The 25,457-nt window shown below is 38.6% G+C and overlaps 1 protein-coding gene across 1 annotated transcript in view; it reads left to right on the top strand.

Moving 5' to 3' along the window:
* USP31 (ubiquitin specific peptidase 31) overlaps positions 1-25,457 on the top strand; it is an 81,892-nt gene that overhangs the window by 32,146 nt on the left and 24,289 nt on the right. The window contains exons 2-9 of the mRNA XM_012464472.3: positions 6,315-6,452; positions 7,703-7,791; positions 7,885-7,977; positions 8,587-8,722; positions 12,687-12,831; positions 20,894-21,074; positions 23,763-23,874; positions 24,407-24,501. Coding sequence (XP_012319895.3) covers positions 6,315-6,452; positions 7,703-7,791; positions 7,885-7,977; positions 8,587-8,722; positions 12,687-12,831; positions 20,894-21,074; positions 23,763-23,874; positions 24,407-24,501 — 989 coding nt within the window. The remainder of the gene's footprint in view (positions 1-6,314; positions 6,453-7,702; positions 7,792-7,884; positions 7,978-8,586; positions 8,723-12,686; positions 12,832-20,893; positions 21,075-23,762; positions 23,875-24,406; positions 24,502-25,457) is intronic.

Genomic DNA, 25,457 nt, shown 5'->3' with positions numbered 1-25,457 from the left:
CACTTTGAGAGGCTGAGATGAGAGAATCACTTGAAGTCAGGAGTTTGAGACCAGCCTAGCCAACATGGTGAAACCTTGTCTCTACTAAAAATAAAAAAATTAGCTGGGCATGGTGGCATGCCTGTAGTCCCAGTTACTTGAAGGCTGAGGCAGGAGAATTGCTTTAACCTGGGAGGCAAAGGTTGCAGTGAGCCAAGATTGCACTACTGCACTCCTGCCTGGGTGGACAGAGTGAGACTCTGTCTCAAAAAAAAAAGAAAAAGGAAAGAAAAAAATCAAAAGTAGTAGAAAGAGGACTTGAACCCTGGTATTCATAATCCAATCTTTCAGTTTCTACTGCATTTCTAGAAGCAAGTTTCAACCATTGTGTAAATACTTGGAAGTCTTCTCTTGCTACTTGTATAATCTGTTGGGAAAACTTTTGCTCATTGTTCATCTGGCTGAATCAACTTATAGGATATTCCTTTCACCATTTCTCCCCTTCATCCTGGCTCTTGACCATACTTCAACTCTTAGATTTGTGGTTTCATGAGTCAGGTCAGTTATAATTTCTTGAAATGTGGTAACCATTACTCAACCCCTTTATTATAGCCTTTTCTTTTAGGTGAGGAATGTATACTTTCCTAGTTGTTATTCAGCAGTGAGTCCTTGCCCCCAAGTCTTTGTGGTACATATGAGTTTGCTCAAAGTCTGACACTAATCTTATAGCAGTGCAGAGATTCTCTGCTATCCAAATCTGTTTGGTTCCTGAGTTTGGATCCTGAGAACTTGACTATGAGGGACACCTATACTTCAGTTATCCTGTGTTTGGCCTTTGTATCTGGAAGGATCAGGAGGTCCGTACAGGTTGAGCATCCTAAATCTGACACTCTGAAATCTGAAATGTTCCAGAATTTGAAACTTTCTGAGCACTCACATGATGATCAAAAGAAATGCTCATTGGAGCATTTTGGATTTTGAATTTTGAATTTGGGATACTCAGCTGGTAAGTATAATACAAATAGTCCAAAATCCGAAAAAAGAAAAATGAACTCTGAAATACTTTTGGTTCTGAGCATTTTGGATAAGGGATACTCAACCTGTGCCAGGAATAACATGCTTTTCCCTGTGGCCAAACGTGAAAAGAGTCCAGGGAATGTGTGTGGCATTTGCTCCTGTCCTCATTAGGTTGTCTTTCCATCCTGGATGGAAGCCCCCTTTCCCTGTGCCTCATTTCTCTCTCTCCTCTCCCACCAGCGTCCCCTGCTTATCCTCGGGAGGGAGAATGGTTTGAGGGGTGTGGTGGAGGCCATTCCAGCCCTAGGGGAAGTATGTGTGAAAGTCTGGAGGCCTTAGGCTTTCTTTCAAGGGCCTGTTATTGCCCCAGCCAGCTACTACTAGGGGCCTTTGAGTCTTACTTATGCCTTCTGTTGAAAGACTTCCCCTCAGTGAAGAAGATAAGAAAGGAGAACGGATGAAGGGCACAGAGGGCCCTATTTATTCTGTGTCCTAGTATGGCATACTATTGCATGGACACTATATTACCATTTTTTCATGTGTCATTCTGTTTTTACAGTATTCATCTCTTTGTACAAATCATTCCTTATGTTTTAGCTAATTATTCTTTATCAACGTAGTAGGTGTCCTGAAAGTAAAATTCAAAAGATGAAACTTTTCTCAAGACAAGTGCCCATTATTTTATTTCCAGCAGCAGCCCAGAAACCAGATTTTACTTTTGGATAACATCTATACACCCAGCTGTTTGCATTTCATCTATTTCTTTTTCTAAAAATGTAATACTCTTGTCCTGAGCTCTTCTGGTTGTGTGTGGGGGGGGGTATTTTTTTTTTTTTTTTTGGTCCATGATCACTGGAAACAAATTTTGTTTCTTCTGGCATAGAATCAAAGAAAGTGGGCAATGATTAGGTTTGATGAGTCTTGCAAGCTACCCTTCTTCTGAAAAGAGTAGCCCAACTCTCGATCATTCATGTCAGACCAGTATTGCCACATCCATTTCCCATGGGTTGAAATCACCAGTGACCTACCATTGCTTTTTCTTCTTCCTGGGGTTAGGTGAAGATGTCTTGGACCAGTCAATATCTTTTTCCGGGAGCCTGAGATGCATCGGCCTTTTTACTAGGGCTCTACAGGAAGAAAGACCCTCATATCTAATTTTATGGCTCTTTTCTGACCCATGTTTCCAACTTTTTTTTCCCTTAAGAAAAAAAAAATTCTCTCTTTGAAGGGTAAGGAGAAATTTTGTGAAATTTGAAAATCTGGTAAGTGTTTTGCCTTTTATTTTATTCTTTAGTGACTATATGCTAAGGATCATCTCAACTGAGGGGAAGATTGGACCAGTGGTCAAACTTGTTTGTAGTAAGATGTATAGGATTTAAGACATGAGACTCAGTTTAATATTTTTTCCAAACAGAAACACTAGACCCAAATTCTGTAAAATAGACACAGATATGTAAGATTAATTTTAAGAAGGTTTATGTTCTATTTTTTCTTTTCTCTTTTATTTTTATTTATTTTAAATAGAAACAGGGGTCTCAATGTGTCACCCAGGTTGGTCTTGAACAGGGCTCAAGCCCTTCTCTGCCTTGGCCTTCCAGAGTGCTGAGATTACAGGCATGAGCCAACACACCTGGCCCACATTCTATTTTCCATAGAAATGACATATTTAAATAATTTTTCAGATTGTACCAATGCTTCTATTTACAGATGACATTGATAACGTTTTCAAAACTGCAAAAATGCAGAAAAATTAATATAGGACATCAAATAAACTAAGGTTTGATTATGAAAAAAAATTATAAAAAGCAAATCAAAGCAGCATCAGTTGTGACCAAAAACGTAAACCAGATCACTTGCTGGGACTCTTGGGGAGGTTGGGTAAAGATTTGGGATGCAGGGGTCTCATCTACTCATTTGATAAACCAGGAGTCGAATCACAGGTTCGGTGAGTTGCCTCCGATACAGTGGTTTGTGGCAGAGCCAGAGCTTGAACTTAGGATTCTTGACTCCTGCTGTTTTTCTTTTTTCTGTGACACATACTAAAGGTTTGGCCTTTAGATTCTTCTATGTTTTGTTTTGTCTGGGGAAGAAGTGAGGTAAGTAGTCCCCTGGGTATCTGCAGTGGGAAGAAGTTACCATTGTGAGGGATAGAAAGAGGTGCTTTTGTGAGATTTCCTTTTCCTTAAATTTCCTTTAGGTTGTGATGTAGTGATTCAGGGTGGTGTTGACCCAGAATAGATTTTGCCCTAATTAAGAGAATTGTGGACGCCCTGTTGCCTGTTTGGTCGTGCCCAACAAACATCTTGTTGAACAGCCTTGACACTCTGCCTTAGAATACAGCAATTGGTGGGGAAGTGTGGATGAGTTGAAGTGATAGTGGCCAGAACTGTAAATAAATTTAATGCAGTCTTGATAATTGAATGTGGTTTCCACCCTGAAATCTGAATGGATGCTGTGTATAAAATAGCTGCTTTGAAACATTTGAGTTTGATTTCAGTTGATTGGTTTTTGTTTTTTGGAATATCTATGTTGAAAATTTTCTTTTTTTTTTCCCTAATTGGAAGTAAGAGAGAGGATTGGGAACCGAAGCTTTCTATACTTCTGGCAGTTTGTGTGACCCAACTATGTGCCATGAGATTGTCAATACCCCTGTACCTAAGAGCTCTTTTTGGCAGTTGTCCTCTATTTTCTTTACAAAACAAACTCAAAAAACCAGGTTCCCTGCCTTCCCGTCTCTAGCTCATCTGCATCCAGGACTATCTTTACCTCTTTCTCTTCCATCTCTCCTACCTTCTGTTTAAGGCTAATTCCTTTACAGCCTCTTTTAAATCAATCTCTCCTTCTCCCTTTACCAAAGAATCACTTTTTTTTTTTTTTTTGTATGAGTCTCGCTCTGTTGCCCAGGCTGGAGTGTAGTGATGCAATCTCGGCTCACTACAACCTCTACCTCCTGCGTTCAAGCAATTCTCCTGCCTCAGCCTCCTGAGTAGCTGGGATTACAGGCACGCACCGCCATGCCTGGCTAATTTTTCTATTTTTAGTAGAGACGGGGTTTCACCATGTTGGCCAGGCTGGTCTCTAACTCCTGACCTCAGGTCATCTGCCCACCTCTGCCTCCCAAAGTGCTGGGATTACAGGTGTGAGCCACCGTGCTCGGACCAGATAATCATCTTTATTCACATGTCTCCTTTCTGTTAGCTCCTTCCCTTAGCATGTTGGTCCCTCTGCTCCCTAAAGTCCCCTCTAGATGTTCACAGTATCTTTCCTCCAATCTTTTATAACTGAGGTCTTTGGTTATGAAGAATGATCTCTGGCAGTAAACCTTTGCCTTTTCATTGTTTTAACTGTCTCTGATAAATACTCTGCTTCGTTGAGATTGCATGGGCAAGCAGCCTCTTAATTTGCTATTCCAGAGGATCTGCCTCAGAGCCTGTCTGACTTGACTTTTCTGCAGTAGTTTTCATTGTTGCTTCCGTTCCTGTGGAGATTTGTTTATCCTCACTTGTATGATGCCACTCTCTCCTGGCTGCTACCTCTTTGCTTCTTCACGGGTAGCTTTTCTGCGACCTTTCCTAGTGTTTAAGGTTCTGTCCCTGCTGCTTCCTTTTCTCACCAGATGTTCCCTGGGTTCTCTCTCATGTGATAGGTGTGTGCTGCTCTGATTCAGATTTCCAGCTCAGATCTCTTTCCTGAGCACCAGATTTAACCTCACTTGGAATCATATTGACATGTCAAATGCAGCTTGTTCAAAACTGTGGTCCCCTAATCTCTCCCTCTGTTCCTGATTTCATTATCTACCTAAGTCAGAAATGGGAGACCTTGGTGTCATCCTTGCTTTCCTCTTTCAATCCATCAGACTAGTTTCACCCACCTCTCTTCTCCCTCATTTATTCATTCAGTCATTTAGTTACATCAATTTATACTTATTTATTTTATATTTTGGGTTGTAACCCAATATTATTTATTCTGTTGATCAAATTGTCCAGCTTTGGCTGTTGGGAACTCTTTTAGGTTGATTTCTTTGTCCCTTTGACATGTCCCTGTCTCAGCCCCAGAATTGGCTATTTCTCCACGGAGCCCTAGTTTTATACTGGGAAATGGTATTAGAAACCAAGGTCTGGGCGTTGGACATGCATGTTGTTACTGGTGTGTCACTGCTTCTGTGCCTTTCAGTGTACAGATATATGGATATGAACCCAAGTATATATAAATATCTATAATTATTTATCTGTTCATCTTTATATTAAGCTAAATATAAGTTTATACTAGGCTGGGCGCGGTGGCTCACGCCTGTACTCCAAGCACTTTGGAGGCCAAGGCGGGTGGATCACCTGAGGTCAGGAGTTCAAGACCAGCCTGACCAACATGGTGAAACCCCGTCTTTAAAAAATAAATAAATAAATAAAATAAAAAAAGAGTTTATATTTACTTTAGCTGATTCATTGCCTTCTCTCCTTGCTTATCTGTAACTTTCCTCTCATGAGAAACTTGGCATCCATCATCACCATCCCATCATGCTACACTGTAAGCATGGACTTCCTCCCTGTCCCCCTCACTAGGCTGTGTGAGTATCTTAGATACTTGTTAAATCTTTGTTGATTAATGATGAATCTTGAAATTGTAATGTATCTTACATAGTAAAAGTTTAGCATTTTAGCAAAAGCAATATAAATAAATCTTGTAAAGTTCCGAACAAAACTTTTAACTGCTTTGTTATGTAATATGTGTTAATTGTAAAATATATGAAAAGTGAGAAGGAAAAAAAGCATCTGTAATTCTGTCACCCAGAGATAACACTTAATATGTTGGTACATGTCATTTTAGAACTTTTTCTTTATATGTATATGTCTACACCCCCTAAACTATTTTTACAAGAATTCATTCACATTTCACACTACATATTTATAGCCTTTTTTCACTTAATATAGTATTTTTTAAGGATGTCATGTAGTTGTATCATAATTTAACTGTCTTTACTGTTTCATCTCCTACTCTAAACCAATTCCCCTTTTTTAAGATGTCCAAGTTATTACCAATTATTTGCTTTTATAAACCCTGATGAATATTTTCTTAGAAGTCTTGACAGGCTGTTCTCATGGTTTATTTAGATATTCTTCTAAAAGTAGGATTGCAGGATTAAGTACATGTTTCTAGGGGTGAGGTTTTTACATTGGCATCTGTTTTTACTTTGCACTTCTCCTGGGAAGTACTCTCTAACACCCTTGAGATCTTTCATCCCTTTTGGGATTATGAATAAATAATTTTTCTTTAAAGCCAGGAACTCACAACTGTTCATGCTGATTTATTTGCCTGCATAGACTATTGTGTCAAAGAATGCACTGCAGTACCGGGGAAATTCTCAGCATGATGCTCAGGAGTTTCTGCTGTGGCTTTTGGACCGAGTTCACGAAGACCTCAACCATTCAGTGAAGCAGAGTGGCCAGCCTCCTCTGAAGGTAAGGATGCACGCTCCCCTAGGGTAGTCAGCTAGCCATGAGAGCCTGTAGATTCTTCTACTGAGGACTTATTGCATTGCATTAATACAGTGAAATTGACTAAGCTCTGGATGAGTATAATATTCAATGGATACTTAAAAGACCTTTCACTTTGTTTACTACTATGCTGGCAGTGTAAGATACAAGAGCTGTTGTCCCCAAGGAATTTATAGTCTAATGAGAGGGGAAACATTTGCATGTATAATGAACTTTAGATTAAAATTAAGTGATCCCATTTCACTAAACTTTTTAAAGCAGAATATAATTGCTTTCTATTCTAATAAGACACATACTCTGTAATTCACTGGAATGAATACACAGTCACAAAGGAAACATGGATTTTCTCCGCTGTTAGGATTGGATTTGACCATAGGAGCCTCCAGAATGTTCTTACTGAGAAACATAGTGATTAATTCTTAATTTTATACATGTAGTCTTAAAAATATGGATAAAATGATTTATATAATAGAAAAAAATTAAGACTAAAGAGTTGCTTTCCTTGGGCAGCTTTTAAGTTTTTGATAATTCTCCTCTGTACTTCAAATTTTAAATTTCCAGGTTTGGTGAGTTGTTAAATTATTCTGATTCAAGGTCCTTTTGTGCCTGAACACTCTATTCCATCATATGATTATATGTGTGTGGCTGACTCTCGCACCAAATTGAGATATCCTCAAGGTCAGGCACTGGGTCTTAATATCTTTGTATCATAATGTCCTGTACAGTGCTCTGTGCATGTGGTAGCAGGTGCTCAGTAACTAATTGTTAGGTGGAGGGACATGAAAAGTTAAATATAACATGAAGTAGAGTGTGATTAGGCACCAACATACACTGCACAGCTAATCAGTCCTAGGGATTTAGGCATGGGCAGCATTAGTACTTTTAAAGTGATTGGGGATACTTCCTGGAGGAGATTGGGGTGGGGGCTTCGAGAATTCGAGGGACACTGGAGCATCCTGGGGAAGGAGAGCTGCCCAGCTGCCTGAGTGCAGTATAGAGATGATTGCTGGCAGAGTCTGTAAGGAGATGAGTCCACGAGACCCACATCCTGCTTGCTGTGTTCTGGCTCCTTTAGCAGGTGCGTGTCACTGAAGTATCTGGACTTGATGCGTGGTCTGTAAAGGAAGTCAAGGACATTTGTAACTCTCTAGGTTCATCTTCAACCAAGAGTTGATCCTTCTGGTCTGTGAAATTGTACTTTTTTTTTTTTTAAGCCACCATCAGAGACTGATATGATGCCTGAGGGACCATCTTTTCCTGTCTGTAGCACTTTTGTACAAGAACTCTTTCAAGCCCAGTACAGGTATGAGCAAATCAGATGTTCCCACTTACTTTGCTTACTTGACATAGTTCTGGGTGCTTTTAATGTTGAGTGTCTTACCTTTTTGTTTTGAAGATCTTCTTTGACATGTCCTCATTGTCAGAAACAGAGCAACACTTTTGATCCTTTCCTCTGCATTTCTTTGCCAATTCCTCTACCCCACACAAGGTAAGGATGGATTTAGTAAAATGAAGTCTGTATTTTCTTATAGTATTCCTTTTCCTCTTTAGGCTCCTATTAATCTTACTTATTTAGACAGGTAAGAGGATTAACAGTGGGATTGAATATAGTCATTGGTACAACCTTACAAGAATAAAATGCCCACCTGAGTTTGCAGGGTGAGTAGGCACATGAGGCAAGCAGGGGCTGTGTAGTCTGGCCCAATTTATCGTCTACACATAATATCGGGGGATGGGGAGAGCTGTTGAGTAACTTCAGGATTCTCTGGAGACCTTACTTTATATTTCTTGTTCCTTAATTGCTTTATTTTAAACAATTTCTCAACATTTCCAGGAGTTAGGCTGTTTTAAAGAAAATACAAAGCACAGAATCAAGTATAGATACATTTTTGTTTTATGAAGATTACCTTTTTCAAAGATCTTGATGATTGTTTGATAGTTCTACTTAGAGCCAAATGAAATTTTTCCATCCAACTTCCAAGTAACAGTGTGGGTTAGCTTTCCTTTTGTGTTGATTTCAGCTCAGGCTTGGTTTGCATCTTCTATATTTTAGTTGAAATAAGTGACTAATGAGAAGATCTGACTTTGATCTGTACAGGCCTCTCTATGTCACCGTAGTGTATCAAGGGAAATGTTCTCACTGCATGAGGATTGGTGTGGCTGTGCCTCTGTCTGGGACTGTCGCCAGACTTCGGGAAGCAGTGTCTATGGAAACAAAGATCCCCACTGATCAGGTAATAAGTTTGCTAAGTCCAGTTACACATGAGCCACAAAAGTATCGCTTTCTGTTTTCTTGGAATTTTTTATAGTTCTTTGCCAAGTACGATTAGATGGAGATTTAAAACCAGCTGCATTTAGAGTTGAGGGGAAAAAAATCAAGACCCAAAAGAGTAAAGTGAACTTTTCGTGTTTAGAGAAACTTTTCGTGTTTTATTTAATTGTATATATAATTTTAAAAGCTGTGACTTAACACCAAGACCTTCTTGTAGCTTTGTTCATAAGGTATAATTACTTAACCCTTCTGAAATCATCCCTGTGGATGTATATGTGAGCAATAGAGCATCCTTGCAGTATTTGACAGTCAAAGAGCCTTCAAAAACTTGAGCAGTGACACTAGAAAACCCCTTCTCATTGTGGTGATAAGGGTGGACATCTTGCTAGTACAGTGTTTTGTACATGATAGATGCTCAATATGTTTTGCTTTCTCATTACGGCTGGATCAGAGTCTCTTGCCTTGTTTAGATCAGAGAAAGGAAAGTTGTGCCCATGCCCCTTTTTGGGGTACATGTTTGATAAGCAGTTATGTTGAAATTGACCAAAAATACTTTTGACCTGTTTGTGACTTGACATGTTTTTGCATGTAGTTTTTACTCAATTTACTGTTATTATTTTATTTGGGAAAACATTCCGTATTTAAGATTTATTAAGGAAAGATGACTCAGTAGCTAAATTGCTTTCCCTAGATAGTAGCTTCTGGAAGCTACTATGTAATCCCTGGAATAATAAAGGTGTTTTGTACTTCGGCCTCATGTGGCCTCATTTGGGAAGTTACCACAGTAAAACAAATACAACCAGCAGTGTTGCCTTAATATAGCAAATATCTCATATTTTTGCAGGCATGTTGATAAAATGTTCATATTCTTTTTTACTCTGAAAAGCTCATTAACTCTTTCTTTTCCTCAGGATGAGGGGAAAGGCAGAAAAAGAGGGAGCAAGGCTTCGGTGGTGTCTGGGGCAAATCTGGTTGCGTCTTTACAGCTTCCAGCACTGTCTGGCTCCTTTTGCATGTGTTTAAATTGGTGAAATAATTTTAAGTTTGCTTTTGACCTCAGTTTGCTGAAGGGAGTGAATTTTACTTGCATGTTTACCAGCAGAAAAACCACATGATCATTAAATTCATTAGAAGGAAAATATGCCAGGAACATTTTTGCTGGGCTATTTGTGGAATATACCACCAACCCCTTTTACTTGGTAGATTTGCAGAATGTTAGTGCTGGTAGAGGGGACCGCAGGGGTCCAGTCCAACTTCCTTATTTGAAAGAGGCGCAGAGAAGCCATGTGACTTGTTCAGGTTTGCAGGGCTGGTTGGTGGTAGGGTGGACTGGAACCTATGTGCCCAATCCAGTGCTTTTTCACTAGATAGAGCGGCTTAGAATGTAATGAAGTCTTTAAATGTCTCCAGTGTTCTCCTCTCCATCTTTTGTTTCTCTGTATTGATTGACTGATTGATTGAATGATTGATTGAATGAGACAGGGTCTCACTCTGTTGCCCAGGCTGGAGTGCAGTGGTACAATCATGGCTCACTGCAGCCTCAACCTTGTGGGCTCAAGTGATCCTCCCACCTCAGCCTCCCGAGTAGTGGGGATGACAAGCACACACCACTATACCCAGCTAATTTTTGTATTTTTTATAGAGACGAGGTTTTGTCATGTTGCCCAGGCTGGTCTTGAACACCTGGCCTCAAGCAGTCCTTCTGTCTTGGTCTCCCAAAGTGATGGAATTACAGGCTTGAGCCACCATGCCTGTCCTGTTTTTCTGTTTTATTGTAAAATACTCAACCATTTCAGAAATCTAATAGAAAGAGGAAGTATCTCATATTAGGTATCTTAGTGCTAAGGGTTGCTAACTTTATTTATTTTTATTTTTATTTTTTTTTTAAAGAAAGAAAGAAAGAAAAGAATGAAGAAGAGGAAGAAAAAGGAAGAGAAAGAGAGAGAGAGAATGGGAGTATTGCTTTCTTGCCCAGGCTAGAATGCAGTTTAGTAATGGGTATTGAAGACCTCTTTTATACCAATAATTATACTTAATGATGTAGACAGGAAGGAATAAGGGAAGAAAATAACAAGCAGCCAACCAATATTTCATTTAAACCTATGAAATGCTATGCGATTACTGAGGAGTGATTTACTTCCAATTATGTAGTCACTTTTGGAATAGGTGTGAGGTGCTAATGTATGTTTTGTGTATTTGAAGTGGAGAGTTCTGTAAGGGTTTATTAAGTTTACTTGTTCCGGGTCTGAGTTCAAGTCCTGGATGTCCTTGTTAATTTTCTGTCTCGTTGATCTATAGAATCGTTAGCTTTTCTTGTTACATTGATCCTTTTGCCATTATGTAATGTCCTTCTTTGCCTCTTTTGCTCTTTGTTGCTTTAAAGTCTACTTTATCAGAGGCAAGAATTGCATATCCTGCTTTTTGTTTATTTATTTATTTTTACTCTCTGTTTGGTTGGTAAATCTTCCTCCTTCTCTTTGTTTTGAGTCTTTGTGTATCGTTGCATGTGAGATGGGTCTGGATGCAGCATACTGATGGGTTTTGGCTTTTTATCCAATTAGAATATATATAAGTTTAATACTGGCATTCGATGCTAGCTGTGTTTTGCCCATTAGTTGGTGTAAATTTTTCATTGTATTAATGCTCTTTGCTTTTTGATATATTTTTGGAAAGGCTGATATTGGTTGTTCCTTTATATGTATAGTGCTTATTTCAGAAGCTCTTGTAAAGCAGGCCTGGTGGTGGTGAAGTCTCTAAGTACTTGTTTGTTCGCAAAAGATTTAATTTTTCCTTCTCTCATGAAGCTTAGTTTGGCTGGATATGAAATTCTGGGTTGAAAGTTCCCTTCTTTAAGGAAAAAGGATTAAAGTTCTTAACTTTAATCCTATGTGCATTTAGATTTTTTCCATGCATATACTAGATTATTTTATATAAGTACAATCATTTATACATACTTTTTTTTTACCTTGCTTTTAGATCTTTGCATGTTAGTGCAAATATATATAGTTTATTCTTTTTAGTAGCTTTATATTCCAGTAAGGCTATAATATATTTAACTACTTAGTATTTCTGGACATTTGAATTGATTTTTATTTTCAATACAAATGTCGATGGTTTAGCCTGAAAAATGGAAAATTAAATGATGTGGGAGAAAGCCTCAGAGTCAGATGTGGACTCTTCCTTGACATGAGGCTGAATAGTTGTAGAACTTTTAGGCAAGTCTCTTGGCTTCTCTTCTTCCAGTGACATGGGGGAGTTAGATGTTATGATCTCCTGCTTCTCTTCTACACCAAAATGTAGAGGAACTCTGGAGTTAGAGTCATAGAGTTCTGACATCAGAGTGCAGGTGTCCCTTAGTGTCCACGGGGTTTGGTTGTAGGAACCCCTGCACTAGGATACCAAAATCCACAGTGTTTTAATCCCTTTTATAAAGTGGCACAGTATTTGCATAGAACCTAAACATATTCTGTGTACTTTATTTTTACTTTTCATTTTATGGAGACATGATAGTTGTACCTCCAATATACTTTAAATCATCTCTAGATAACTTATTTAATTCAGTGTAAATGCTATGTAGACAGTTGTTACGCTATATTGTTTAGAAAATAATGACAAGGAAAAAAAGGCTATCTGTTCAGTATACATTCAATCATCCTTTTCTTTTCTTCTGAATGTTTTTGATCTGCAATTGGTCGAATCCACAGATGTAGAACCCACAGATGACTGTATATTGTTATATAATTACAGAGGATATTGTGCTTCCAAGATTGTCTCATTAAAGTCAAATAAAGTAAGCAATGTGAGATGTTTCAGAGCTCTCTCAGACCACTGCCAGTCCTGATGGTCTGGAAAAGTTCATATAATTGGGAGATCAATTAGGATTGAATTTCCAGTTACCCAATTGTTTATATTTTTCCTATTTTTAGATTGTGTTAACGGAAATGTACTATGATGGATTCCATCGTTCCTTCTGTGATACAGACGACCTGGAAACAGTCCATGAAAGCGACTGCATTTTTGCCTTTGAGACTCCCGAAATATTTAGGCCTGAAGGAATTCTCAGTCAGAGAGGTAAATGAGTACCTGTTTTAATAATGCCACCTGGGTTTGCAGGTTTAACTATAGTCTACCCTTTTAGATGTCTATTGTATGATGATATACATTAAAAAAAATTGTAAAATACACATAATTTTTTTTAATGATGATATAAATCTTAGAGTAATATTTTCCTAGAATAAACCACCTCTTACCGTTTTAGGCAAAGATATGTCCATCGTTTAGTTGGGATAATCTGTTACTGAGATTTAGGACTGACTGTGACCTCCCTTAAGTAGCCTTTTTGGCATCTTACCATGGCATTCAGGAAGATAAACCATGCCGCTTTTTTTTTTTTAATTTTGCTATATTAGCTCTTAATATTCTAACGTTTTTGCTATAGAATATTTTCTTGGTACCTACTTTTAAGAAATTTGCTTGTAACTTTTCACTGATAGGCAGCAAAATGAAGTAAAACTATGGACAATATTGTTACTCTTACTGCAGTTTGGGCTGTGATTTGGAACTTAGCTTGGTCTCCCCACTGTGCTTAAAGTTACTGGGTTATTCTGATTTTAAGAGCTATCAAGCAACTTAGACTTTGTTCCTGGCCACAGTATTCTTCAGGGTTGCTCCTGGCGTTCCTCTTCTTTTTGCTCTACTCTGGTGGTTATAAATGCATCAGTGTTACCTGGGAACTGGTCAGAAATAGAAATTCTGGGTCCCTACCCCATACGTAGTAAAGGAGAAACTCTGGTAAACAAGCTCTCTAGGTGATCGTGATGCAAGCTAAAGTGAGAACTGCTGCTGTTACCAGGATTTTCCACTGCCTTGATTTTTTGAACTGAATTCCCCCTGTAGCCTCTACTTTTCTTTGGTTTCAGTTCCATTCCTTGACTTCTACTTTCCCACTGGAATTTCTACTTAGAAATCCTACAGGCATCTTGCCCTTAGCATTTCTTTCTTAGATTGGTTGCTCCTGCATTTTTTCTAGAAATAATGGCACTACTACCCCGCTCTTCACTCGAACTGGATCCAAGCTTGATGACTTCTCCTTCAAAATTCTCATAGAACTGTTGACACACACTGCATATTTCCTCTTTATTCTACTGCCACTGACGTGGTTCAGGACAGTCTCAACTGAGATTTTCCAGTAAGTTCTTTTATCTTTATCACTGAGCTTTCTCCAGTCTAGTTATTTCTCCACAGACACACTTATGATCATGTTACATGCTGCTGATTTACCAGAGGTTCCTCTTTTCTAAAATTAAATCTAAACACCTTGGAAGGAGCATAAACCCCTGTGATTTGGTCCTTGCCTTTCTTTCCAGCCTCTGTACTCCATTTCCTCTCCTTCTTTGTGTCCTCTCTTTCACGTTACTCTTTGTTTCTCAGACATGCCATGTGCTTTTCCATGTTCCCTACCGTTTGCTATGGTGAGGATTCACTTCTTCAGCTTCTGTCTTGTTAGCTCCTGCTTTGTCTCCCCAAGGCACCTTCCAGTCTTCCCATCCTGCTAAGCTCTAAGAAGCCACTATTCTGCTTTGTCTCTTTTTTTGTTTTTGAGACAGAGTCTTATTCTGTCGCCCAGGCTGGAGTGTAGTAGCACAATCTTGGCTCACTGCAACATCAGCCTCCCAAGTAGCTGGGATCACAGGCATGTGCCACTACGCCCACCTAATTATTGTACTTTTAGTAAAGATGGGGTTTTACCATGTTGGCCAGCCTGGTCTCAAACTCCTGACCTCAAGTGATCTGCAGGCCTCAGCCTCCCAAAGTGCTGGGATTACAGGCATGAGTCACCACGCCTGGCTCACTATTCTACTTTCTGTTTCTACAGATTCCCCAAGTCTAGACTTCTATATGAATGGAATCATAAAATAGATGGTATTTTGTGACTGGCTTTACTTAGTGTGATGTTTTCAAGATTCATTCCTGTTGTAGTATATATCATACTTAATTCCTTTTTATGGCTAAATATTTTATTGTTTGAATAGGTCACATTTTCTTTATTCATTGCTAATGAACATGTGGGTTGTTTCCACCTTCTGGCTAGTATGAATAATGCTGCTGTGAACGTGCCACACAAGTTTTTGTGTGGACTTATGATGTTTTCTGTTCTTTTCATACCTGGGAATAGAACCGCTGGGTCATGTGGTAACTCTGTGTTTAATCATTTGGGGGAACATACAGTTTCCCAAAGTGGCTGCACCATGTTACATTTTTATCAGCATTGTCTGAGGGTTCCAGTTTCTCTACATCCTCACCAACAGTTGATTATTATCTAACTTTTTTATTTTAGCCATCATAGTGGATATGAAGTGGTATTCATTATGGTTTTGATTTGTGCTTGTGATTGACATTGATGTTGATCATGTTTTCCTGTGCTTGTTGGCCATTTGTATGTTGTCTTTGGAAAAAAAATCTGTTCAAATCTTTTGCCCATTTAAAAATTGCTTTGTTTGCCTTTTGTTGTCGACTTGTAGGAATTTTCACATATGCTGAATACTAGACCCTTATCAGATACATCATTTACAAATATATTCTCCCATCCTGTGGGTGATCTTTTAACTACCTGATAATGTCCTTTGAAACACAAAAGTCCTTAGTTTTGTTGAAGTCCAATTTATCTATTTTTTGTTGTCGTTGCTTGTGCTTTTGTTGTCATATCTAACGTTTTATCAAATCCAAAGTCATAAAGATTTACCTCATACTTTTTTTTAAGAGTTTTATAGTTTTAGCTCTTACATTTAGTTTTTTGAACTATTTCGAGTTAATTTTTTATGTTGTTTAAGGTAAGGGCCCAACATTATTCTTTCGTGGTGGCTGTCAAGTTGTCCCACTTAGCTGACTTTTCAATCAGATAGTTAAATTTCCATGAATGGGATAACTGAAATGGCAGAAGCCTCACTGGATTTTTCCGTGAGGGTCCAAACCAGAACTGTGGACAGCCCTGCAGAGGGGTCAGCTTAGTAGTTGTGTTAGCATAAGGGAGACTAGCACCTGGGCTTTGTGTCAGACCCAGGGAGACTGCTGCTTCCTAGCTTACCCAGTTTTTTAAAATTTTAGTTTCTTTACATGACGTGCAGAGGAAAAATCACTACCTTGATAGTGTTGATGTCAAGATTGTATGAGATTAGGCATGTCAGACATTCCACAGGGACTGACTTTAGTAAGTCTTCAATAAATGGAAGTACTTTTATATTTCTGGTTATTGCTCCTAGTGTTCTGTTACTGGTAATGCAATGTTGAGGTGACCTTCTTTGCTCCAGCAGTAAATGAATCAATTACAAATATTTTTTGTGCACTTGTAGATAACTTTTGCTGTGATTGGCATGAGTGGTAAATATAAAATAAGTGTATTTTAGGTTTCTGGACTATCTGAACAGAGATTTATTGAAGTTATTTAGTGAAGATAATGTGGGAGGTACTGATGACCACAAAGAATAAGGCCAAACTCTGGCCCTCAAAAATTTCACCATCTAGTGAGCTCTTTATGATAGTTTAGCCTTGGTCAGTTTATGTAGGAGTATTATCCATGTTCAAAGGAAAGTATAAATGGAAGTATTGGGAAACCTTAGTAGGAGCTACTAAGACTGCTTGGGCTGGATCGGGATGGTGCCACAGGGGAGGGGACAGATTTGAATGTAAAGGATGGGTGGGCCATCTAAGACAGAGAAGGGTGGAATAAAGGCCTTGCAGTTTCAGTACGAGGGAGGGGCAGAAGCCAGAGTGTGATGGGCTAAGAGATAAGCAGAAAGCCAGAGAGGGAGTCAGGGAATGTCTTCCCCTTTTGACCTTAGTGTAAAATGTAGGTGGTAGAGTGTGCTCAATCCTTAAAAAGTGAAGGGGCATTTTCTTCTGAGACAGGAGGAAGGGAGGCTGTGGGTGAAGTTAGAGACATTCAAGGTGAAGGAGAGGGAAGGTGAAGTGGTTTGCATCAGGAAGACTTAATTCCAGCAAAGAGGGAGGCAGGGTTGACAGAGTGGGTGGAGGTGTGTTTGGGCACTTGAACAGAATGGAGCGTTGTGGAGCAGGGAGGAGTGCAGCTGCTGTGCTGACCCTACGCTGGTGTCCCCCTCAGCACCACCTTGTGTTTAAGGACCACCTGACCCTCCCTCCTTGCTGTTTTTGCTAGGGTCTTTCTTCTGCCCACCCCTTAAAGTTTGGAGTTCCCAAGGGTCCTGTTTCCTACTCTCATCCTCCGTCTTAGTCTTGACCTTCTCCTTGGCCTGTCTGTTCAGCACTCATGGTTTGAACCGGCACTCTTGTATCCCATCTATCTCTATGCCTGCCATACATCCTGCTTCTGACCTGTACATCCAGATGTTTACTTACTACCTTCACCTCAATCGTTCACAGACTCCTCAAATTTTTAAACATAGTGTTCTGTTTTTTCTTTTCAGACTGGCTCCTTTCTCGTATCCCTTATTGTAGTCAATCAATCTAGTCTCCCAAGACAGCTGCTTCAGAATCAAACTTCTCTTTCTGCCTCACCCTGTCCACACCCGAATGCTTATTGTTCATTTAGCCTCCTAAATATTTTATACGCATTCCTTCTGCTCCACTTGCCCTGCTGTTCTTATTTTGGACCATCTGTCCTTATCTTACTACCTCTGCCAGTTTGTCTTGAGTCTCCTATCAAACGCTCATGATTAAGGGCTCAGGTATAGTCTGGGGAGAAGTCGTACCTGCTGCATAGGTGTTAGGAGGATTTAAAGCAATAATGCATGTGTTTTCACACCTGTGGGGCTTTTGGGGTACATACTGTAATTTTTCTGAAATGTACTCCTCATCTTTTCTGGCCTGTGGAACTCCTTTCAGTCTTATCTGGAGTCCTGGAATCTTCCATCACCTCTACTAATAGACTTGGCTTCATCAGCTGCTACAGACCTTCTGTGCATACGAATATTACATCACATAGTTCTTAATTTTTTTTTGTATGTGTGTCTCTCCTACTAGACTGAGAAGGCCATGGCTTATCTTTTGTCTGCCTTTCATTAGCCTCCTTAATACCTGTCGTATGGTAGGGACTTAATGACTGTTGATTGGATAAGTGAATCATGGTTTGGGGCAAAGAGATCAGTGAATGACAAACAAAAGTCAAGTACAATTCTTCCTATTAAGAAGCAAAGAAGAAAAACAGTAATTCTTGCAAAAAAGGAATACCTATTGTAAACTTTTCATTTTGAAATGATTTCAGACTTACAGAAAAGTTGCAAAAATAGTACCGAGAATTTCCATGTATCCGTCACCCAGATGCCCCAGTATGTTAACATTTTGCTGTGTTTTATCGCATTTTTCTCTGTGTGTGTGTATTATCTTTTTCTCAACCATTTGACAGTGAATTGCAGATACGTTAACTCTTTATGCCTAAATACCTCATGTATTTCCTAAAAACAAGGATATTGTCTTATATAATCTAAGTACAGTTATCAAAATCAGGAAATTAATATTGGTACAATACTACGATTTTTGTAGCCTGGTAATTTTTTTACTAGTTGGCAAGTTGTTACTGCATGATCCACTTCCAGGTGGAGTGAGCATTAGAAATATACCAGGCATATTGGTTATATTATCCTGGACTTCTCTCCAGAATTCCAGACTTGAAATACTATCATTTTACTTACAGACTTCATTGAAACTTTGCCTTTTATCTCACTATCGTACTTCACAACAAAATTTTAAAAAAAAGTCTTATGTAGGATCGAATATCATGGTCTGCTTGGTCATCATTTCTCTTTGATTTCTTGTCTTTCTTGTCCTTCCTTCCTTGTATACCTTAACTTCCCTCACTACGTGTGCAAGCTCATTTTAAGCTACTTGTAGTCTCTACTTGTGTATATGTGCATGTGTGTGTGTTAGTATCTCTGTGCTGTCCTCCCTACTGTAGTCTTGGTCTGTTTTAAACACCTCTTAAAAGTATCTTTCTTCAACTCACAGTGCAAATGTGATCACTTCTTGTGCCACCACCCCACCTAATGATCACTTTTCTCGTACTGTATTCCCTTTTTATTTTGTATCCATCTCATTGCGACAGGAAATTTTTGAGTTTCTGATACTTAGGTATTCAATGATGAATAAAAGTATTAATAAATTTTAAGAAATAAAAACAACAGAAAAGTCCTCAGACTGGTTTCTTTGAAGGGAAAAAAGCAACAATTAAGAAGGTAGCCCAAACTTTGTAGTTCTAATAAAGAAAAAAGACATTTGGATTGGGTAAAATACTGAGGGTGCAAAGATAAATAAGATGGTTTCTGATTATGAGGAGGTCATGTCATAAGTTCTTTTTTTAATAACCTTATTGAGACGTAATTTACATACAATAAACTCCACACATTTCATGTCAAGTAGATGACTTCTAAGAAAGACATAAGTCATGTGATCACCACCTCCTCTTTACAGTCGGGCTCCCTTCCACTCCCCTCTCTAGGCAACCACTGATCTGATTGCTATCACTCTTTAATAATCTTGTCTGTTCTGTAATTTTTTATAGTTGGAATCACACAGCATATACTATTTAGTGTTTAAGTTATTTTACTCAACACTATATGATACTCATTCCTGTTGCATGCATCAGTACTTTGGTTCTTTTTTAGTGTTGATAGTGGTTTTGGTGTAAATATTACCACAACTCGTTTATCCATTCTCTTCTTGATCGGCATAAGGGTTGTTTAGAATTTTTGGCTATTCAAAGTAAAGCTTCTTAGAATATTAGTAGACTAAAATTTTTCAGAACATATGTTTCTATTTCTCTTGGGTAAATATCTCAGGATGAAATTGCAGGATCATTCATAAGTTTGTGATTAACTTTATAAGAAACTTAAAAGATTTTGAATCAGGTCTCCATATTACACTCACAACAACAATGTACAAGGGATTCCTTTGACTGCATCCTTAGCAACACTTAGTATTGTTTGTATTAGAGTTTAAGTCAGTCCAGTGGGCATTAAGTGGTGTCATATTGTGGTTTTATTTGCGTTTTCCTGATGCATTTCCTAAATTGAAAGATGTAGAAATAGGTTACTTTAATATGACAAAAATAACTTATTCTGATTTATAGACCACATTATATTTAAAGAATACGTCTACGAAACAATGACTCAAGGTAGTCATTTTCAGACCAATAGTTGGGAAGTCTCTCTCCATCTCATTTGCTTATACATGAAACAGACAAAGCAAACTTCAGTTTAAAAACAGTCTGTTGATAAGAGATGGGAGGAGGAGGATGGAGAGGGAAGAGATCTCTTTGGAAACAGACTTGATAGAACTCAGACCCTAGGAAATTACTGATTGAATTTGGAATTTCTTAAATTGCTTCAATATTATTAAATTTTAGTTTGGCCAGTTATCAATAATGGCTTGGAGACCTCTGTCAAGGGTTGTTCTCAACCTATACTGTAGGCCAGAATTATCTGAGAAGCTTAAAAAATAACAAGAAAACAGATACCTGGAACCCAGCTTAGATCAATTAAGTCAGTATTTCTGAGGAATAGACCCTGGACTTTGGTTTTTAAAAGAAAATTAAAAAGGAAGAAAGAAACAAAGCTTCCTGGGTGATTTTTTTTTTTCCTAAGGTAGAATTTTGCTCTTGTCACCCAGGCTGGAAGATTCTCCTAATGGCTCTGAGTCTAGTAGGTGTGTAGTGTGTAATTTACCTTTTATTTCTTATAAGTCTGGCTCTTTAATCAGGGAAACGAAACTGCTATTGAGTATTGAAGAGCATTCCACATATTCTCATCTTTATTTTTTAAAAATTTGTTTGATTACTGGTTACATGACCTCACTAAATTGTCTTGGTGAATCATCTCAGCACACATGCCCGTCTAAAACTGTATCTAACATTCATTGAAGTGCAGAGTTTTAATTTACAGTTTTTAAGATAAGTAAGGCTAGTTTAAAGAAAATAATAATGGATGCTAAAGAAACTCTGTAACTGCTAGATGAGTAATCTAAGTAGGGTGTTTCTTTTTTTGATTGCAGTTTAATTTACATAATGACTTTTAAAAAAATTTTCTCTGTTGGGCAAATTTCTTCGTAATAAGTGAATAAAAAGAATTTTGAAGAGATAAAATGAGTTGTTTTTATTTTATTTCAGGAATTCACTTAAACAACAACCTAAACCACTTGAAATTTGGCTTGGATTATCATAGACTGTCTTCTCCTACACAAACAGCAGCAAAGCAAGGGAAAACTGATTCACCCACCACAAGAGCAGGCAGTGACAAGATTGTCCTGTTGGTGTGTAACCGAGCCTGCACTGGGCAACAAGGGAAAAGGTGAGAACTAGATTATTTTTCAATAAGTACTGAGGCTATAAAAGTCCAGTACTTTCAAACATTTTAAAAAGCACAGGCAAAAATTCTTACTTTGAGTGGTTAATTTTGATTCTGATATTTAGAAAGAATGTATGTACAAGTTGACCTGATTTTTGAGATGGAGTCTTGCTCTGTCATGCAGGCTGGAGTGCAGTGGTGCGATCTTGGCTCACCGCAGCCTCCACCTCACAGGTTCAAGCAATTCTTTTGCCTCAGCCTCCTGAGTAGCTGCGATTATAGGCACCAGTCACCACGCCTGGCAGATTTTTTTGTATTTTTAGTAGAAATGGGGTTTCACCATGTTGGCCAGACTGGTCTTGAATACCAGACCTCAGACGATCTGCCCACCTCAGCCTCCCAAAGTGCTAGGATTACAGGCATGAGCCATCGCGCCCTGCCAGGAATCTGGTTTTTAAAGCCCATTTCATATGTGTATTTTCAGTTCAGGCTCCTCTTCGGGCTCTAGACCCATTTCTAGCCACTTTCCTGACAGCTTTTATATTTTTATTTTTTTGATTCTTAACATGTCTAGTTGGATGGTGCATGCTTCTCAGTCTTATGTCCCAAATTGAACTCATTTTCTTTCCTTTTAAAACTGGCTCTCCAGTATTTCTCGTCTTGGCAAATGGCACCACTCATTCATTCAGCTTTGTAAGTTGGAAATTTGGGAGTCAGAAATCTCTCTCAAATCTGGGTAATGCCCTCTGCAACAGTGTATGGATGTTTTAGACTATCTTTTAAAGTAACTGTATCGAAATAGGAATGTAACCTGAGTGTTAACAAGAGACAGATACATTTCAAGGAGAAAAGACTCAGTGTTTCTTAACATTTGTTAGGATAGCCTTTATGTTAGCCTTTGAAAATTTTGCTTTGAAATAAGTTCCCTGCGTGGCAAATAGCATAAATGTAAAATGTGTTGATATGCATATTTATGCTATTCATTGACAGTTATTTTTAGTATTTACAGTGTGTTGGGCACTGTTCTAAACACTGGATTCAGCAGGGAACAAGATAGGCAGGGTCTGTGTCCTCATAGAGCCTCCATCCTAGCTAGGACAGACTGACTATGAACAGGCAAACGTATTTAACGTCAGACAGTCTGTACCACGTCGAAGGCATGAAAACAGACTAGAATGATAGAGTGTGATGGTGGGGAGGCTGGCAAGACTACATTAGAAAGGGAGGTCAGGGAAGGCATCCCTGAAGAGACTGCAGCCAGGTTGAGCCCTGGTGAGCTGTGTGAACATGAGGGGAAAGGCTCCCATGCAGAGGGAACACCCAGTACATGCTTGCAAGACAGGGAAGAGCTTGGTGTGTGTCAGGAAGAGAAGGAATGAAGTAAAGAACCTCTGGAATTCCCTTCATGATGCCAGTCTCTCAAAGAGTGAAGTCATTATTTTTAAAAAAACATATGGTTGGGTGATTTACGTGTACTTTTAACTGTTTTCACATCACAGTCGTTTTTAGGCAGATAGGTTCACTGTTAAGCTCCACTACGAGCAAACAGCTTGATAGTTATTGGAAACTGGTTTCTTGGTGATCTTAGCACCTCTGCTTCTCTTTGGGCCTGAGTCAGAGTTAATCTGTTAGTTAGATCATTTGTTCATTCATTCATTCATCTTCTATTTTCTAGACATTGTGTGTTTGTGCTACTAAGGTAAATAAATCACAGTGCTTGCTATCAAATAACTGACAGCCTATTGGTGGAGGCAGAAAAATAAAACAGGCATCGTTTATAGCACAGTACGTACAGGGAACAAGCCAACAGGGTGCCTTCTGGAAAAGAATACCTCCACTGGGTCTTCACATGAGTGAGTAGGAGACAGCCTAGACTAAGAAGGGTGGGGAGAGTATTCCAAGCGGAGGGAGTTCCCTGACAAAGACATAGATGTGTGAGAGTAGGACACATTCAGGGAATTCGGGGTTGAATGACTGGGCATGGATGAGAGTTGAGGCTAGGCTAGTGGTCCTCAACATTGGCTGTGTATTAGAACCACCCGGGGAGCCCCTAAAAACATCTTAGTGCTCAGATCACATTCCAGACTGATTTCATCAGAATCTCTAGGGGCTGGACTTGGGCATCATTATGTTCTAAAGCCCCTCTGGTGATTTCGGTCTTCAGTCTGTGCTGCTGAGGCCAAGAACCACAGTACTGCTTGGACTCTGTAGGACATAGATAGCTCTGGCAGGGAGTAGGAGCTCACTTTCACTGTCACTTGCTTGCCAATGCCTTCCTTGTTGTCAGAGACTCAAGAATGTGGCTGCCTGTCTGTGAGATCTTCCAGCCCTATCTAGTCCTTTGGTACCCAAACCCTTATGGGTTTGACCTGTGCTGTTTGCCCGACTGATGTCCACTTTCACCCACTCTGTTCCCCATCTTCACTGATCATGCCCTGTTGCTACCTGCTGCCCTAGTACCATGTTCCCCTAGAAGCCATTTTGGTATATTGGCTATTAAATTTCATTTAGAAATCTAAGCTGTTCATCTCCTTAAGAAGAGTTACCATTAAATTTCCTGTGGGTTTTTTTTTTGAGAACTGTCCTAAAGCCAATTATATTGTGATTCTGTTTTAAAAGATCAAGAACAAAAGATAAGTGTTAAAGGAATTACCATACTTTTAAGGTGATTACATTGTTGATGTATGTTAGATTTGGACTGCCTTTTGTACTGCACTTAGAGAAGACAGTAGCTTGGGACCTTCTGCAGAAGGAAATCTTGGAGAAGATGAAGTATTTCTTGAGGCCCACGGTTTGCATTCAGGTTTGTAAGCATTTTGTTATTCCAACAAAGCATGGTTATACACTCAGTGAAGAAACAGTCATTGCAATGAAAAATTTGAGTTTCTTGTGTTTAGATTCCCAAGACTGAGTTCTCATTTTATGAAAGGAACTAGCCACTGCAAGGTTTTCCTTGAACTGCTCCATATTCCTTTATAATATTTATCTAATAACACTTAGTACATGATCAGCTTGGAAAGGATTTAGTAGAATGTCTATCTGTATATTTAAAAAATTATTACTGTGTCAAGGTATCCATGGAAGACCGTTAAGCTGATGTTTAGTAAAGGTAGTGTGTTACTTGTCTTGCATAATATATTTGATATGTAAATTGCATTCGGGTAAATCATATTTAAAATGTATCAGAGTGGCTCAACAACCTTATAGAATATTATAGAGAAGCATTTTGCGGAATGAACAGTTTACTGTAACTCTAATTTGTTTTGGAAATGCCACTGTGAAACAGATGGCCTTGAAGAAAAATTTGACTTAATTCTCATTAACATCTGATGCAGGTGTGTCCATTCAGCTTGCGTGTGGTCAGTGTTGTTGGAATAACATACTTGCTGCCCCAGGAGGAGCAGCCCCTGTGCCACCCAACAGTAGAAAGGTAAAAAAAAAAAAATTTCCTTCTAGAATTTCACATATGCTCATGTGTGATTTCAAGTGATGTCTGATATAATTTCCACATAAATGTGCAGGGTTCTTTAGGCTCATTTTGAAATTAAGTCTTTAGGCTCATTTTGAAATTAATAAATTATTTTACTTTTGCTTCATGCTTGGGTATGATATGTTTGATGATCTTTCTTGAAATAAGAAAAGCCCTGGAGGACTCATGTTAGGAAAGCAAATTAACGTATGTCCTAGGACTGCAGATAAATTACACTTTCATATTCACCAGGAATGAAGTTTTGTAAAGTAACGTTCTAATCAGGCCACATGCTTCCTTAAAACCCTTATATGGTGACTTGTGGCCTAAAAGATAAAGCCAGCATTCCATAGTATAAGAAGTTCTTCACAGTTTGAACGCCACTTACTCCCCTTTTGTCAGGCCTTGCTCTTCCTCTCCCCACTATCCCAAACTTTCAGCAGTGTTAAAGTCCTGATGATTGTTTGAACAGATGATACTATTTTAATATGTGTGCTTTGCATGTGTGGTTTCCTGTGTCCATAATTTCTTTCCTTTAAGCCCTTTTTTTATACTGTTCCTCCTCCCACCCCCTGCAACCTGCCTCATAGAATTAGTCACTCTACTCTGCTACCTCTACCTCTGTGCTGTCTAAATCTGTTATATTTACAATACTTTATTGTATTAATAAAATAATATACATATATACACACCATATGTCTATGAATATATATAATATAAATATGAAAACTCATTTTTATAATAAAATTATTATAAAAATGATTTTTTCAACAAATACTGTAGTATTTCAGGATTTTAAAAAAGTATACAACATGGTTCTGCTTGAAAGCTCACTGTTTGGGTTTAGAGATGAGAGCTAATAGATTAGACAATGATCCAAAGTATTACACAACATAAAGAAGATTAGGTGGGTAATA

This window comes from Aotus nancymaae, unplaced genomic scaffold (assembly GCF_030222135.1).
Source record: "Aotus nancymaae isolate 86718 unplaced genomic scaffold, 86718_ANA_hifiasm-v0.15.2.pri h1tg000049l, whole genome shotgun sequence".
Lineage (NCBI taxonomy): Eukaryota > Metazoa > Chordata > Mammalia > Primates > Aotidae > Aotus > Aotus nancymaae.
The sequence above is the reverse complement of the archived record's forward strand: the minus strand, read 5'-3'. Positions and strand labels throughout refer to the sequence as shown.